Source organism: Lactuca virosa, chromosome 1, assembly GCF_052849685.1.
Source record: "Lactuca virosa cultivar CGN04683 chromosome 1, Lactuca_virosa_CGN04683_v6, whole genome shotgun sequence".
Classification (NCBI taxonomy): domain Eukaryota; kingdom Viridiplantae; phylum Streptophyta; class Magnoliopsida; order Asterales; family Asteraceae; genus Lactuca; species Lactuca virosa.
In genome coordinates, this window is record NC_136426.1 from 146,739,824 (window position 1) to 146,757,815 (window position 17,992).

The 17,992-nt window shown below is 39.6% G+C and overlaps 1 protein-coding gene across 2 annotated transcripts; it reads right to left on the reverse strand.

Moving 5' to 3' along the window:
- Positions 1 to 590: 590 nt before the first annotated feature.
- Positions 591 to 4,184, reverse strand: LOC145159639 (M28 Zn-peptidase nicastrin). Of its 2 annotated transcripts, XM_079078664.1 has the most exons (15): positions 3,807 to 4,184; positions 3,171 to 3,340; positions 2,983 to 3,086; positions 2,790 to 2,856; positions 2,620 to 2,712; positions 2,376 to 2,540; positions 2,142 to 2,282; positions 1,960 to 2,037; positions 1,762 to 1,874; positions 1,615 to 1,675; positions 1,352 to 1,519; positions 1,157 to 1,258; positions 975 to 1,064; positions 787 to 875; positions 591 to 702 (listed from the first exon to the last, which is right to left on the reverse strand). In XM_079078664.1, exons 1-14 carry the CDS (start codon positions 4,093 to 4,095, stop codon positions 813 to 815), a joined length of 1,704 nt encoding a protein of 567 aa, XP_078934790.1. In that variant the 5' UTR covers positions 4,096 to 4,184; the 3' UTR covers positions 591 to 702; positions 787 to 812. The 2 variants fall into 2 exon arrangements, with proteins under 2 accessions (XP_078934790.1, XP_078934788.1); XM_079078662.1 differs by having other exon boundaries at positions 591 to 875; positions 3,807 to 4,183.
- Between the last annotated feature and the right edge of the window lie 13,808 nt (positions 4,185 to 17,992).

The window sequence follows — 17,992 nt, forward strand, 5'->3', positions numbered from 1 at the left end:
TAAAACAATTTAAATAGATACTACAAACGATTAATATATATATAAGAAATATCAACATATTTTGATTTATTTTGTTTAGTGTAAATTACACAGTTGGTTCCTCTTTCTTGCATTGAATTGAATCCTTATTTTATTAAGACCTATAGGTAATGCACATTTTATGGACTTGTGTACATTTATTTCTTTAATTAGGAAACTTTCAAGAATAAGACAAAATTATAAAGTACTTCTGTAATTTATTTAATTTGATAGGTGAATAAATTAGCCAGCTATAAGACACAAAACTGAAGAATGGAATGAAGTATAGAGAAAGTCGAACAATCTTAGTCATGGAAGCAATGAGACTGAAGATCTAAATAAACGACATTGTAGTTTGAAAATTTTCCCATTATCATTTGTATTTTTTATTTTTTATTTTTTTCGTTATCAGGACATTGAATTGTGATAAATTCTTTTAATTATAACATCATACTTACCTTCCATTATAACATTCTGCTTTATCTTTTAAAATACCCAATTTACCTTGCTTGGGTTCAAACGTGCCTAGAAGATTTTTCTTCATTTTAATCTAAATTGGTTATCAACAACAATTATTACAAGATGTTTCTCATCACTATTTGAGCATTCAGTGATTGGTAGTTGAGAAGAAATTTGTGGATATTACAGAGGTTAGGTTACATGAAAACATAATAACCAAAATTTCTGCAAAGTTAAATGATAGTAATTATAATGAAAAATTACTCCTAAGTAAAGAAAGAAAGCTACAAGAAAGAAACCAAATCTAACCTCTGCCCTTACAACCAAAACATCCATCAAGCTGCTTTGGCTTTTCGTGATGGAGGACGTCGGAAAAGACTGATCAAATCATCCACTCCCTGTTCCCAATAAATAAATAAATAACATCATTTCCATTTTTTTTTAACTTTTTTTTTTTAAGATCCTTAAAAACTATTATAACATAAACATTAACATACCCTGGTAGTTATGACAAGGAAGCTGAAAAGTGTAATTAAATATGATCCCAGGACTAGTAGCAACAGCAAGTCAAATGTTACACTCGCAACCTGAAATAATAAGTTAAAAAAAAAAAAAAAAATTCAAAATCTTTGATGTGAAAGTGAAATAAAATAATTATAGAAATAAATAATAAACTGACCTGATAAATCTGGAGTGTAGCAACTGTGGAGTCATAAAATGTGAACATTCCATTAAGCACGTCATGTTGCAAATTCACCTCTGCAACATGATCTGCTAATTCCTGTTTGTTATTCAAATAAAAACCACTAAATGTCAGTTGTTATTTGTTAATGCTCATTAATCAATTATTTAAAATAAATAAATAAATGTTTACCTTTTTCAATGCCATGATGAATGGATTGTCCTTTGAGAGAAATGGAGCTACACGAGGTGTTGTTGATAAAAGATGAAGCCATGATTTTATGTAAAAAGGATTCACAGACAAACTTGTGTTATCTGCAAATATTTCCATCTTCTTCCCTTGTTGACCATATATATGCCTCTGTTGACATAATAATACCAAAATCATCAAAATTTTGTAAACCAATAATAATAAAATAATATTTTTATTAAAAAACACAATATGCTCTTTCTTACTGCAAGACTTTCAGCAACCAATTTCACACTCTGAACAACTGCATCTTCACTCACAAACTCTCTAATTCAATAAAAAAACAGAATCTCAGTTATCATTTTTATATTGATCATAAATAGTTTTTAAATATAATTATATAAAATATTCACCTGTTATCAGAAAGACCTCCAGTATTTTCCAACAAATTTGGAGCAACAGAAAGTCCAGAAACTGTTGCTGCTGTAACTCTTAACCTTGAAAACTGTTCATGCTCCCATGCTACCTGTATACAATTGGAAATGTTTATTAATAATAATAATAATAATAAAATTAAAAATTAAAAATTCTACTTCAAATTTTGAACTTACTCGGGAATTGGAAATGTTGATTTTCTTGTGCTTTAGCCCAACTTTGAGCCCTAATTCTTGTGCTACATCAGATAAACCCTGGATTTGCACACAAATTCGAATTAGAAATTTAGAATATATGATTATATGAAATTCCAAAAACTACAATGATTTTTTAATCTTTAATCTTTATTATCACTTACTTCAAAGATTTGTTTAACATATGCATTCTCTGGAGGCTTAGAAACATGAACCCATAACCCATTTTCCCCTGACCCAAGGCTATTCAAGCAGATAGCATAATCAATACTTTCTCTCAAACGTTGATCAAAACTTCTAAGCCACTGTATCAAATAAAAAAACACATTTAATCAAAGCAACAAACTTTATACATAAAAAATATATATATATATTCAGAAAGATAGTGAGTGAGTCACCTTTTGGGTTCCATTGTAGTTATAAGGTCCACCAGATGTCAAACCAAAGAGTAGATTATACTTTCCTCTAGTGTGAGGATTGGAATATAAGATGGAAAATAATCTAGCAATTTCAAGAAGTCCAACAACACCACTTCCATTGCTATCACTTCCAACAGATAATCCCTGGAGAGATAATGGAAGTAAGTAGTAAATACTTATACCATGTGACTTCATTGTAGAAAAGGGTAAAATGGTAAAATACCGGAGCTGCTCCAAATGTATCATATGATGCTACAATGGCAATAGTTGGGAGTTGGTTTGAATCTCCATCACCTTTCAAACCAGGCAACCACCCCTGTAAATAGTTAAACATGGTGTAAGAAATCTTTTAAATTTTATTGCAATTCCAGATTTTTGATCAATTATAAAAACCTGGATGTTTGTGATTGTAGGAGATGTGAGTTTCTTGGGAGTTGGTGATGTGACAATAAGCTTGTATCTGTAACGAAAGAAACACTGCCTTTAATGACAATATATATATATAGAAACTTGGTTTAAGGGTATATAAAAAAAGATCCACTTTCAATGTTATATGAAGTAAAAAGATATAGTACTAATTACTAACCCCCCAGTAGTTGCAGTTGCAGGTTGACCAGCTGCATCGTTTTTCTTGATATCAGCTAACACTGTGTCTAAATCTTCATCTTCAAAAGCAAAATACACAGGATACTGTAAAATGAAAGATGTATTTAAGAAGCAAGATAGGAAAATGTAAGAAAAATATTCATTTGTATATGAACGATGTTGACTTACATGGATACTAGAATGTATTAGCTTCTGCTCTAAATCCACCAGAATTTTCTTCAAATTCTCCTTATCAGAGCTTACACCATGTCCACCAACAGTTTCACTGTTGTCAGGATGAAAGATTCGAGGAAGTAGAAGTAGTAAGCCCCCTAAAGGCTTTCCCTGTTCAATATATTCTGCCATATGGTCAACAATAGTTAAAATTTTGAATCAGATTATTATAGAAGTAAAAAAGAATAAACATTTAATCCCAAATCAGATGGGGAAGGCTGATAGGAATCGGTGTGATTGATTTGCATTAACCTTTAGAAATCCTATTTGATTTCGACCATTTATGAAAACCAATCCCAATAAATAACGAATTTATCAATTTCCTCTTATTCAAACTCAAAGAAAACCGGAGTCTAATCCTCAACCATGTCCATTAACCAAAACCATTTTCCGATCCAAGAACGTGGGAACTCCGAAAAAGCATCAGTACTCTCTTACGATCAATAAAATCAGGTCACGTGTATGATATTTGCATCGATGACGAACACATTAGCACGTATCGAATTGATCCCTACTCTATCGATTCTGATACGAAATTCAAATCGCAATTGATCAAAATACTTTATTGGATGCAAAGAAAAAGATAGTTACCTCGAATGAATGTTTCGTTCAATTCACTTAGGGGAAATATGACAACAGTACGGGAGAGATCGGAACCAGGAGCAAAGAGAGAAGAACCAGCGTGGTGATTAAGAGATGCGACACGAGATCCAAAAGGAACACCGGCGATATCATACTGTATAAGACGGTAAACGTCGACGACTGTAGATGCATCACAGAGCTCCACACAGGCCACTAATATGAATACAAGTGCAATGACCGAATAGAATGATTCGAACATTTGTCGTCGCCCCTCTGCTGCATTCGTGGGATTCGCCATTGATGAAATCAAGGAGAGAGAGGAGGCGTTTGGATGTGTATGGTACTAGGGTTTAATTAAGTAGCAATAGTGACGCCACTAAACAGTGGATGACGATAACATATCATATGACTCCGGAGTTGTTCTTCGCCGGCCTTTACCCACGAAATTTGTATCAAAACGACATGTTACTATGTCGTTTGACAAAATCGATTCATGCGATTTAGGTTTTTTTTTTTTTTTTTTTTGGAGTTCGGAAAATTCAGATAACTAAACTGAAAATGAAGAAATATGGGAAATGAAAACCGAACTGAAAATAACGGTTCGATTTTGATTATGTTTTTCGGTTACAAAATCATAAAGAGCTGAACTTTCAAACTACATTTCCATTTTTTGTATTTTGAGGTCGGAATTTTCTCGCTGTCTAGTGATTTGTCTAGTGATTTAATTTACCATTACAATGAGATAAATTGAACTTAATTTTACGCATAAAAAATTTTATACAGCCTTAATTGCCTCAGTTTAAAGCTCTATAACACAATTAATTCTTAATTAATTCAACAATTTTTTGAGTCAAATTTGTAGCCAAGATAAAGGGTTGCAAGCTGAGAAAAAATAGTTTATTTTGAACTCGTATGAAGGAGTTATGGTCGTTCAAAGTAGGGCACAAATTATAAACAATGCTAAAAAAAACTGACAGCATAAAAACCTATATTTAGAGCTATGTAACTTAGCAATTAGTTAACCTGTTTAACCCTTTTTTGAGCCAAAATTATAGCCAAAACAGAGGGCTACAACATGGGAAAAGAATCAGCTCATTCTGAGCTCGTATGAAGGAGTTATGGTCATTCAAAATTGGACTAAAATTATAAAAATTGTTGAGAAAAAAGCAAGTAAAAAATGGTTCCAAAACCGAAATGTAACACCCAGACATCAAGTATTTTCCATGTTGACCCAAAGTATGAAATTTGTTGCAAAGTTGGTCCTTACGTCATGCGTACTTGGGGTGCACGCATGGCGTAGCTCATTAAATGAATCGTTGGTGCATGTGAGTAAGTTGGGCGTACTCATGAGGTACGCAGGGCGTACGCAGCAGATATGTAAACCCTAATTTTTAGAGTTTGAGCATTATTTAAGCATCATTTGATGAGTTTTGAGCAAAACATACATTCCTATGAACAGAATGACGATTCCGTTCACTTCTCCTCTGGACAATTCACAATTGCATCAAGTTCAACTGAAAAACATCCTAGTCTCTAATACCATTGATGGGTTTTGAGTAAAACATACATTCCTATGTGTGCATGCAACCCTAAATTGATTGAATCTAAGTTTTCTCTAATTGAACATGCAAACTTGAATCACAAAAGAAGAAACCCTAGGTTCTATGTATTATATTTAAAATTTCCATAATAAAGGGTTATAATACATACCTTTAAGATTGTTATTGTAAACAACCTTGAATCCTTGCTTGAAAGACCTTTGGTAGCAAGCGCCACAAGTGTCGCGCCTCTAATGGCTCACAAACAAACCTAGCAACCAAGGAACACTTTTGAGAGAGAGAGAGAGAGAGAGAGAGAGAGAAAGAGAAGGGTGGAAGTTTTCGGAATTCCTCTAAGGAATCAAGTGGTGGACGAACTCAAACCCTATAGGGGTTTATATAGGTGATAAGGAAGGTATTGGATAAGGCAGGTGTATCCAAGATAACCCTAATCCATTAACTTCCTCCCTAAGGCATCCAAGTCGCCCTTAGAGCCCAAGGAAACCCTAGGAGCATCTAGATTTCATTCACCTCCTTTAGGGAGGTTCTAGAATTGCCTAATGCTCAACTATTGAACATTATCACCTTTAGTCCTTGCAGTTTAAATTAATTCCTTTAATCCCAAAATTAACTCCAAATTAATTTTTGATTAAATATTAATTAAAGACAAAACTGCAAATTTGGTCCTTGTGGTTTGCAAAAACCTTTGGATGGGTCCAAAAAGTTTCCAGCTTGCACCGAAGGTCCAAAATCAAGGTTTTCATGGGTTTTTAGTCCATTCTGTCATATTCCATTTGTTGGGAGCCGTTAGTGCCATCACGTGCCCTCCATGTGAGGGCATTTTGGTCATTTTAGGTCCTAGCCTCCGTTGCCGCCACTTCAATTAATAAGATTGCAGACTGTACTTCACTCCTTCGTCTTCTCCCATACCTCATTTAGCAAGACGCAAAAACCCTAACCATTATCTGAGAATCGATTTTCGTTCATGCTTTTGAAAATGTAGGGACTTAGAAATGTTGGAGAGAATGTTAACGTTCAAGAAGTTTATGGTAAGATTCAAACTTTGAAAAAACTTTGAAAAACTCTGTATTTGATGATCAAGCTTCAAACAATTCTCTAACAATCGTCTCTTTCTGTTTTGAAGATGGTTACCCCAACATATTCTCTATTGAACTCCATCACGGAGGGAGTTTCACAAAGTTTCCAAATATCAGGTATATTAATAGGCAAGTAAGGTACTTTGATGTTGTCGACATTGATGAATTTTCTATTCATGAACTAGACTTGTTGATGAGAGAATTTGGGTATGATATGTAACATCCGGATTCCCAGGTTTCTTATTTTAAGTATTTATATTGAGTTTTAGGGAGGAACTCGGCGAGTAGGCGCTCAGACTCGCCGAGTAGGATCGCGTATTTCTTGTCTGATTTAACGAAGGACTCGACGAGTCGATGCTTGGACTCGACGAGTCCGCGCTGTTAAGTGAAACCCTAAATCCCCGGGCCTGTGCCCTATTTAAAGGCCTTTATGGCCTCCATTTGCGGCCAATGCACCCCTGAGAAACCCTAGAGAGCAAAGAGAAAGCTTGTAGTGCAAGAGGAGGGCTAATTCATCATTCTAAGTGTAGTTTTACAAGAAAGAAGGAAGGAGGACAATCAAGGAAGGTTAAGGAGCTCAGATCTATCACCCATTTGGTCAGAAGAGGCTGCTAGAGGTACTAATATGTGCTCAATCTCGTGTATTTGGTGATCTACTTGAATCTAGGGTTTTCTTATGCCTTCTTTGACTTAGATTCGAAGTATGTGAGGTCCCAAGGTGGAGTTCTTCTTAGATCTGGACCTTAAGAGGTCCAGAGAGTCCTATCTACCTTGCTTTTTGCTATTCCATTAGAGATATGACCCTAGGTTGCCATTCTAGAGGTCATTTCACCCAAAGAAGCTTTATGGACATTGCATGTGTGTAAAGGTCGGACCTTTACGTGATTATAGTGGTTGGGAAGGCCAGATCTACAGGTTAGAGAAGTAGATCTGACCTCAGAAGGTCATTTCAGTGTTGTCATGGATGCAACTCGCCGAGTCCATAAGGGGACTCGACGAGTCGAGTCGGGGTTGCCCCGCGATTCGTGACAGGTGTAACCCGTCGAGTGGGACGATGGCTTGACGAGCCAAGAGAGGCTGGAAGGATTCAGAGAACCCGCATGAACTCGCCGAGTCGCCCATGTGCACTCGACGAGTCGGTCAAAGTTTGACCATTGACTTTCGTTGACTTTAGGGTTCTGGACAAGACTGATTCAAGAGAATTCAGAGAGGGGTAGAATGGCCTTCTACCCAATCTGTAGAGATGAGGCTATGAGAGAATATTGATCGGGAATGTTATTTGAATAATAGGAGGAGGCTAGGTCGGGACGTTGAGCACGAGAGTTTATCCGACTTCATTGAGGTGAGTCTTCTCACTATACTGTACCTGGAAGGGTACCTATGTGTGACCGGAAGGTCTTGTATGCTATGAGATGTATGTGCTATATGCGGTCATGTGTTATGTATGTGTTATGTATGTTATGTATGATAAGGACCGGAAGGTCAAGATGATATGGACAGGAAGGTCAAGATGACATGGACCGGAAGGTCAGGAGGCTACGGACCGGAAGGTCGATACGGGTAGGACCGGAAGGCCTACCGGGATTCGGGACGGAAGTCCCCTGAGACACATGGATTGGAAGATCCTACAAGGTTATGGCCTGGAAAGGCGTATGTGTTGTATGTGATATTTTGGGGAACTCACTAAGCATTTATGCTTACAGTTGTTGTGTTATGTGTTTCAGGTACTAGCGAGGATCGCGGGAAGGCGTCGGCATGATCCGTACACACTCATAGAGATTATGTTTTGAGATTCTGGGATTTGTTTGTTAAAATGACATTGGATACAGTTGTTGACATTGTTTTGATGATTGAAAGTATGATTTAAAAATGAAAAATTGTTTTGAAAATTTACGTTGTTACAAGTTGGTATCAGAGCCTTGGTTTGAGGGATTCGGATGCACCTTCGGGCGTATCTGGACTCAAACTGAGGATTTTGGAAAGTTTTTCATAAAAAGGAACAATTTTTCTAACGGAGTAAAAGATTTTGAGAAAAGTATAAAGGAGCAGTGTGTACGATCAGCCAGCACCTGAACGGTGATTTCCCAAAATACCCTTACATTATGTGTTATGAGATATGTTATGATATGATATGCATGCTAGAGTTGGATAGGTATTCATATTAGGACTAGAGTGGCCTGATTTTGTGATGCCTTAGCCTAGGATGGATTTTGCTGCTATGTGATGCTTGAGAGCGAGTAGGTAGCAGTGAGGAGCTGATGAGAGGTCTACCGAAGGGTAGCCTATACCAGTGAGATATAGAGTGCTTGTGATCTGGGATCCAAGGAGGAGGGCTTAGGGTGAATACTGATGCGGTGTGGACGGTAGTATAGGGCCCGTACTACTGAAGACACCGGAGCAGTGCCCACTCTAAGTAAGAATCCTTAGGGTACTAAGGAACAAGTAGGGTTGAGTTATCGAGTGCGAGTATGCTCGACTAAGTCTCTGATATTATTATGTTGTATTTCAGAGACATCATGGTTGGGACACGCCACAGACCTGAGCCGAGCGGCGTGAGTGACGAGGAGCTTCGTCAGATGATCCACGATGAGGTGGCGGTGGCGATTCGGGCCGAGATTCCGGAGATGTTTGGGTCTATCAAGACCACATTGATTGAGACTTTTGATGAGCGGTACGCAGCGGTGACTGAGGCTACGGCTGCTGCAGCTACTGCAGCTGTGGCTGCTGTCAGACCTCAGGGAGGTGACTCGTTGTTGCTTCGAGAGTTCAGCAACACGAAGCCACCAGAGTTTGACGGGACGCAGGATCCGATCGCTGCGATGAGATGGATTTCTGATATCGAGGGATGCTTCTACACGTGTTCATGTCCGGAGCATCTGAGGGTACGGTTCACGTTGAACCAGCTTCGCTTGGGAGCGAAGGACTGGTGGAAGTTCGTGACGGCGAGCTTCACTCTTGCAGAGATTTCAGCAGTGACCTGGGAGAGGTTCACCACCATGTTCAGAGATGAGTATGTTCCCCCAGTGGAGAGGGAACGGTTGGTTCAGGAGTTCTTGACCCTCAAGCAGGGTACTGATTCAGTTACTGTGGTTACCAGGAAGTTTCATGAGAGGGCGATGTTCTGCCCTGGGCAGGTGTCTACTGAGCAGGCACGCATGAGCCGGTATTTGGGCGTTTTGAGGAGGGATATTCGGGAGTTCGTGTCGAACTCGACTTACCAGACATTTGCTGAGCTCCATGCAAATGCCCGGAAGAGAGAGATTGAGTTGGAGACTCAGGACAGGGAGGAGGCCGAGTCTCAGAGGATGGATCGGCGGTCGGCACAGTCTCAGCCGGCAGCCATGCGGGTAAAAGTCCGCTGATACGAGATCTGGAGGCCAGAAGGGCCGCACTTGTGGGAAGTGCGGGAAGGGGCATGATGGGGTCTGTCGATCAGGTGCTTGCTACAAATGTGGCAAGGAGGGGCATATCGTTAAGGATTACCCCAGGGGGTTTATGGTTTGCTTTCATTGCAACCAGACTGACCATCGGAAGGCCGAGTGCCCGCAGTTGCATCAGGGATCTGCACCTGCTGCTAGGGTTACCGAGGTTCGGCCAGCAAAGGCCAAGGCACCGAAGGCTCGCGGGAGAGCTTTCCAGTTGACAGCGGAGGAGGTCCGCGCAACGCCTGATGTTGTGGCTAGTATGTATTCTTTATTTATTTATGCTGAGATGAGATATTGTGCTTATATTATGATATGCGTAGGTACTTTTCTTGTGAGTTCTGTACCTGCCTTAGTGTTATTTGACTCGGGTGCGAGTCGATCATTTGTGTCGATAGCGTTTAGCCGGTACATCAGTAGCCGGCGTGAGGCATTGAGTCGACCTCTACAAGTTTCCATAGCTGACGAGCGAGCGGTGTATGCTACGGATGTGATTCGAGGATGTGTACTCGAGATCTTCGGTGTTGAGTTTCCGATAGATCTAGTCCCGATTGCAATGGGGGACGTATGTGTCATAGTGGGCATGGATTGGTTGAGCCGATTTGGGGCTGTTATAGACTGCGAGCGACAGTTGGTGACGATACGAGACCCTAGTGGGGGAGTACTTAAGGTGTACGGCGAGGGTACCCGATGTGGGTCAGCGTTTTGTTCGGCTGCCAGAGCGAGACAGAGTTTACAGCAGGGCTGCAGCAGGTTTGTAGCCTATGTGATGGACAGACGAGAGGCCGCTGAGAGGCCAAGTTCGGTGGATGATGTTCCGATAGTGCGTGAGTTCCCGGATGTTTTTCCCGAGGAGTTGTCGGGTGTGCCTCCCGAGAGGCAGGTAGAGTTCTGCATCGATTTGGTTCTGGGAGCAGCACCTATCGCCAAGGCGCCTTATCGCCTTGCGCCGCCAGAGATGCAGGAGCTATCCTCGCAGCTTCAGGAGCTGCTGGGGAAGGGGTTTATTCGACCAAGTAGCTCGCCATGGGGAGCGCCGATCCTTTTTGTCAAGAAAAAGGATGGTTCACACCGGATGTGTATTGATTACCGGGAGTTGAACAAGTTGACGGTCAAGAACCGTTACCTATTACCAAGGATCGACGATTTGTTCGATCAGTTGCAGGGAGCGTCTTGGTTCTCCAAGATTGATCTGAGGTCTGGATATCATCAGATGAGAGTGCGTGATGAGGATATCCAGAAGACGGCGTTCAGGACTCGTTATGGGCATTACGAGTTCGTGGTGATGCCTTTTGGGGCTCACCAATGCACCAGTAGCGTTCATGGATCTCATGAACAGGGTATGCAGACCGATGTTGGACCGTTCGGTGATCGTGTTCATCGATGATATACTAGTGTATTCGAGATCTAGAGAGCAGCACGAAGAGCATCTGAGAGAGATCCTCGGGATATTGAGGACGGAGAGGCTTTATGCCAAATTCTCCAAGTGCGAGTTCTGGTTACGGGAGGTCCAGTTATTGGGGCATCTCGTCAACCAGAATGGGATTTTGGTCGATCCGCCCAAAATTGAGGCGGTTATGAGGTGGGAGGTGCCGAGATCACCCACCGAGATCAGGAGTTTTCTGGGATTGGCTGACTACTATCGGAGATTTATCAGAGATTTCTCCAAGATCGTCGTGCCTCTCACCAGGTTGACCCGGAAGGGTGTTGCTTTTTCGTGGGGTCCGGAGCAGCAGACCTCGTTTGAGATACTTCGCCAGAAATTATGCGAAGCCCCGGTGTTAGCCCTCCCGGAAGGGATGGAGGATTTCATGGTGTATTGTGACGCATCGATATCAGGGTTAGGTGCAGTACTTATGCAGAGGGGGCATGTGATAGCGTATGCATCGAGGCAGCTGAAGCCTCATAAGACGAGGTATCCCACCCACGATCTGGAGTTGGGGGCAGTGATATTCGCCCTCAAGATCTGGTGTCACTATTTGTATAGGGTTCGGTGTACCATATACACGAACCACAAGAGCTTGAAGTATTTGATGGATCAGCCCAATTTGAATATGCGTCAGAGGAGATGGTTGGACGTGGTAAAGGATTACGATTGTGAGATCCTGTACCACCCGGGCAAAGCTAATGTTGTAGCTGATGCGCTGAGTCGTAGGGCGGAGAGTGTCCCGATTCGAGACATTTGTATGCGATTGACAGTGATGACTCCGGTGTTGGACACCATTCGGGAGGCCCAGGCAGAGGCCGTGAGACCGGAGAGCCGCAAGAGAGAGCGAGTGATTAGGCAGGTATAATCGTGGGCTTATGACCTTTCAGGGTCGGATTTGGGTGCCGTATGCAGGCGGGACGTGCACCACTTTGATGGAGGAGGCGCACCGATCGAGATTCTCGATCCATCCCGGGGCCACTAAGATGTATTTGGACCTGAAGAAAGATTATTGGTGGCCCTATATGAAGAGGGATGTAGCATGGTTTGTTGAGAGGTGCTTGACCTGTAGCAAGGTTAAGGCCGAGCACCAGCGTCCGCATGGCAAGTTGCAGCCACTTGAGGTTCCCCAGTGGAAGTGGGAACAAATTACTATGGATTTTATCACCAAATTGCCGAGGACCGCGAGGGCGTCGATGCAATTTGGGTGATAGTCGACCGGCTGACTAAGAGCGCTCACTTCCTTGCTATTAGTGAGAGCTCTTCTGCTGAGAGGTTGGCAGAGTTGTATGTGAGGGAGGTGGTATCGCGTCATGGAGTACCGATCTCGATTGTGTCAGATCGAGATGTACGTTTCACTTCCAGGTTCTGGAAGAAGTTCCATGAGGAGTTAGGTACGAGGCTGCATTTCAGTACCGCATACCACCCCCAGACGGACGGACAGAGTGAGCGGACGATTCAGACGCTCGAGGACATGCTCCGAGCATATGTGTTGGACTTCGGGGGAAGTTGGGACACGTATCTGCCGTTGGCTGAGTTTTCTTACAACAACAGCCACCATTCGAGTATTGGTATGCCTCCTTTTGAGTTGTTGTATGGGAGGAGGTGTCGAACTCATATTTGCTGGGGAGAGGTAGGGCAGCGCGTGATGGGTAGCACTGAGATAGTGCTTCAGACGACAGAGCATATACAGCAGGTTAGACAGAGGTTACTGACGGCTCAGAGTCATCAGAAGAGTTATGCGGATCGGCGACGATCCGAGCTGGAGTTCCAGGTGGGGGACTTCGTACTCCTGAAAGTATCTCCTTGGAGAGGAGTGATCCGATTCAAGAAGAAAGGCAAGATGGGGCCCCGGTACATCGGTCCGTTCAGGGTGACCGCGAGGGTGGGCAGGGTAGCATATCGGTTGGAGCTGTTGGATTAATGTCTAAGTCCATAACTATATTTGGTATGTACTTGACCCGACCCGACATGGTCCATTTGGGTTGCACTTCACCGGCACAATTTATATGGATAGTCTTTTGAGAATAGTATATTTATGATTTATATTAATATATTATAAGTTCTAATATATTAATATGGAATCATATTATTTAATTAGTATTGATCAAGAATTAATTTAGAATTAATTAAGTTATCAAAAAGAACTAATTAAATATGGACTCTTATATATATGGAATGGGCCAAGTTCATTTAGGTTGGGCTAAGCTTTCATGGATGGTCCATGGAGCTTTTAACCCATGGATCCTATGTAAATGAAAGGTCATGGGTATTAGGGTTTACATGGATGTAACCCTAATCCTCCATAATATATAAAGGGGTCATTGGCTCACAAAATTGGCACAAGTGTGTGAAAATAAGAGTGGGCCGATTTTAGTGTGCATACATATTCTCTCAAGTTCTTCCAAGGTGTTTTGGTGATTTGTGATTCCACTTGAGGCTTCCACACTATTGGGGCTAAGCTCTTAAAGTTCAAGACTTCAAGCTTCATTAAAAGGTATGTATTCTAACTTGTTATATTACCCAAGTATCAAGGATTGTATGCTAGATAGGGTAATACCTTGGAATATTCATATTTGCATGTATAATAGAGAAAACATAAATCCAAGGTATTTAGGGTTGCATGTACACTTAGGAGTGTTAGAATGCTCAAAAACCCAACAGTGGTATCAGAGCCATGGGTTGTTTTCTGTTATATTGATGCAAATGTTTTATTTTCAAGTTGGAAAAAAAAAGGAAAAAAAACATGACGCTTGTCAAATTTTAAGATAATTACTTGTTTTGTGAAAAACGAATTATTTGTAAAATTTGAATCATTTGTTATATGAGTTGAATTAGGTCAAATTTAGTAAAAGATAAAATGATATGATTATTTTATTAGTTTTAAAAGTTTGATCTAAATGTTTTAAGGAGTTACATATTTTGTCATAAAATTTTGGAGCTCAAAAGTTTTTTTAAAGTTGTGATCTTAAGGGTTTTTGAAACTTCCATAAGTTATGGATATGAAAGTTTTTTTTTTAAAAAAAAAAATTTGATTCAAAGTTTTTATGGAGTTACAAAATTTGGTGTTAATGTTTTAAAGAATTTCATAACTTGTTCTTAAGTTATGGAACATGGAAAGTTTCATCATAAAACACCATTAATTCCATAAGTTATGGAATCCAAAGGTTTTCAAGAATTACAAAACTTGCCCTCAAGTTTTGGAATTTGAGAAAAGTTTTTTATGAAAAAAAGAATTGAATTCTAAAACTCTTGGGTTCATAACTTAAACAATTAATTAAATGGTTTTAATTTTGAGTTTAATAATTGGAATTATGATGTTTTGTTGAATAGTTCAAAATAACTCTTATGGACTTTATTAATAGTTAATTAAAGCGTTTAATTAAAAGAGTATTATTAAATCCATAAATATATGGTTTGAGTTTAATTAAATTAAAAGTCTAGTTTAATTAATAGATTAAGCCACCAAGTATTTTAAATGTCTAAAATACACCCTTATACTATTATAATATTAAAAGTTTAATATATTATATGTATAAGAGCAAGTCGTCTTACCATTAGTAGGCCTCATTCACGAAGTCGGTCTATAAGGGGGGTATAAGGTTACTGCCTATAAAATGGCAGTTTAATGGGTGTCCACTCTCACTCTCCGCTTCCTTGACCGGTGGAGGGTCGTTAGCCGAACAGGTAGGACAATGACTATAATTCTCCCTTCATTATAAGTATAATGATAAATACTAAGTAACTAAACACTTATAAATTCCCAATCTTAGTTACTTAGGAAAATGTGAATAGGGTGCTAATCCATGAAATTACACTTTGCACTTTGTTTAAGCTGTTAGTGGAGCGTGTGTGGTTAACCGGCACACTAACCTGGACTTAACAAGGTAGCAAAGGGTAACTTAATGTTTATCATAGTATCGTTGGAGCGTGTGTGGTTAACCGACACATCGATTGAGGGGTAAATATTAAGGGTACCAAGTATATTTGCATGGTTACTTCACATCTTGTTTTGTTATCCTCGGCATCCCAGTCACAAAACCTGAAGGGCACACTCGAGATTGAAACATGTCATTGAAAAGTTCAATGAATCTCAAAAGAATCTAGGAGTTTCAAAACCAATTAAAACCTAATAATACATTTCGTTTATCTTGGTGGAAATTGGTGAATCGTCATTCACCTACCTTCAAATATTTTATAGCTTGGATTACGGCATCCCTCTTACAAGTTATAAAATAGTTTGTTGGGTCCTAGCCTTAATATATCATATTGGGTGTTATATTAAGGACTTAAATCAACTTTACGTGAATTTCTCCCATTGTTGATGTCTGGTTTAGACAACAATGATCTTCCCAAACCAAGCTTTCCTAATGAATATGACTTCCCGAGTTTGGCTCATGGAAGTCATACTTCTCTTCCTCCACCTCCTCCAATTATTCTCCCTAACCCACAAGTTCAAGGTCACTCAAGCCCTAATGGCAAGCAAGGTCTATGTGTGATCACATCTTAGAGATGAAGTCACATATTGACAAGCCGGGAGAGTTGGGTGTCAAAGTCTTGAGAAAGTTTGATGTTCAATCACTTTCTAAGTCACATAGTGAGTTCCTTTGGGACTACTATGAAACAGACTATGACATGAACCTTAATGGTCATATCTATTTGCTTGGTGCTGCTGAATCAGCAATGATTTGGAACGATAGTAAAGCAAATTTGATTAGAAGATCAACTTCCCAAAAACTTTATGGACAGTGACAATGGTGACACTGGAAATCCAGAAAAAGCATTCTCTTCCCAATGGAAAGGGATTGGCCATAGTCAACCCGGTTGACCAAATGGTAAAGAGAAAGGCTAAGTCTGAGATAGTCCCATTATCAAAGGGTCCATATGTTTATTTTGCCAAAGGAAGGGGCGTTGATTGCAAAGCTGCCAAATTTACCTAAGGATGTTAAAGTCAATAAGTTTGACTCTACATCAGGTAGAGCCCATTATCTAACTCTGTTAAGTTCTATTCTGAGATCCTCATTACATGATGTGACTGGGTCACATGTTGATGTTTTAAGAATCAAAGAATAGAGAGAAATCTTAAAGGAAGTATATGCTGATTCTGATCGCGAAGGTGGATTTCGATCGCATCAGAATTTTGAGCAGTTGCTTAAGAAGTTATGATATATTGCTAAGGAATAGATAACCACAATTTTCCATGTGGATTGTAAAGATAAGTTTTTCCGCAAAGTTTTAAAATAAAAGAAAATTGTTTAATTTTATTTATTGGAAGTATCCTTACAATGACATTTGTGGAAAATTGTTGCTTATATGATTCCACTGACAGCAATATTGGAAAATAGATTTGATTCTTTCATTTGTGGTAGTGTCTAAATTTACCAAATCAGGAAAGCTCCTCATTACCCAAGTTTCAATTGGACCGAAACTTGGAATCATGCAAGTTGAATAGTATGATGAATGAGAACTTTCAAGCATTGGAAAATCAAGACTAATTACTTGTTCACATGGATGTGTGAGTCAAGTGAAGGACTAAAGGGATCGAGTACACATTCTTGTGCACTGGTCATGTCCACCACAAAGCTCGTTAAGACTATTTGATTTACTAAAGTTTAGTAAATATGGTTATACTTACAAGTTTAAGTATAATTCTGAAACATTGGAAAAGTCCCAATGTATGGCAGAACGAATGGGAAGAATCAAATTAGGCAGAAAGATAAAAGTTTCTCAAATCTGAAAAGATGGGAGAGTACTTTAGTATCATGTTTGTGATCATCTTAATGATTTAGAAATCATATCACAATTAGTCCTCTAAAGGTCATCTTAGTGCATTCTTATGACTAAGAAGAGGAGTCATGAATTGTTGAAATGGTTAGATCAGGAAGATGAGTCATACTTCGTTCCAAAACAATTCTTAGAGTCATACTCCAAGATTGTAACTTGAGTGACATATCTTAAAGAAAGGTTTAAAACACTTGTCAAATGTAAGAGTAAAAGTGTCCTACTCTTGTACATTTGAAATTGGTAAGTTGTGATGTTTTGGATAAAACAAAGACCAACTAAGGCCAAGTGTGTGAAGTGTTTGTCTTGATAAAGAATCCACACTATCTCTTGAATATTTGGCAAGATAGTCTTATATGTCAAGAGGATAGTGGGAGTCTTAAAGATCCTAAAAAGAATTTCAAGAACTAATCAAGAATAAAACCTGAGGTTCTTCACTAGCACACGACTTGAGGTTTATAACCTATCGTGTTGACATATTGTGTGCCCATTCCAGTTAAAGTTGGCTTTGCATAGGAGTTCTGAAAGTTCTCAATTGGTTGCATAACAACTTGGAAGCAATGGCAGGCCCTGTACTGCCAGGTGGCAAGAAGTTAAGATTGCATAAGTTCAGTCCATATGAGTTTGGATTTGTCATTATCCTTGTCTTGTGACTATGGTTTTGACGATTCACATGGATAAGAACACATACACCATAAAATCTAAGGGTCATAAGGTTTCTCTCCGATTCATGAAAATGATGGTGAGGAAACACTTCCACCAAGTAGATTTGAAGCAGATGGCAAAAGGTCTAAACAATTGAGACTATGATTACGGCATCCCTTTTCATAGTTCTGAAATTGTTTAGACACACATGCATGCTATCTAAGGAAAGGTGTATGATTTTGATAAAGTTTTATCAAAGCATCTCGTATCAGAAATCTGAACTTTG

Coding starts and splice junctions, on each gene's coding strand:
- LOC145159639 (XM_079078664.1), bottom strand. CDS start 4,095: ATGGCGAATCCCACGAATGCAGCAGAGGGGCGACGACAAATGTTCGAA. Junction 2,857..2,982: donor GCAACTGCAACTACTGGGGG/GTTAGTAATTAG, acceptor CTTTCGTTACAG/ATACAAGCTTATTGTCACAT. Junction 1,520..1,614: donor TGGTTGCTGAAAGTCTTGCA/GTAAGAAAGAGC, acceptor TTATGTCAACAG/AGGCATATATATGGTCAACA.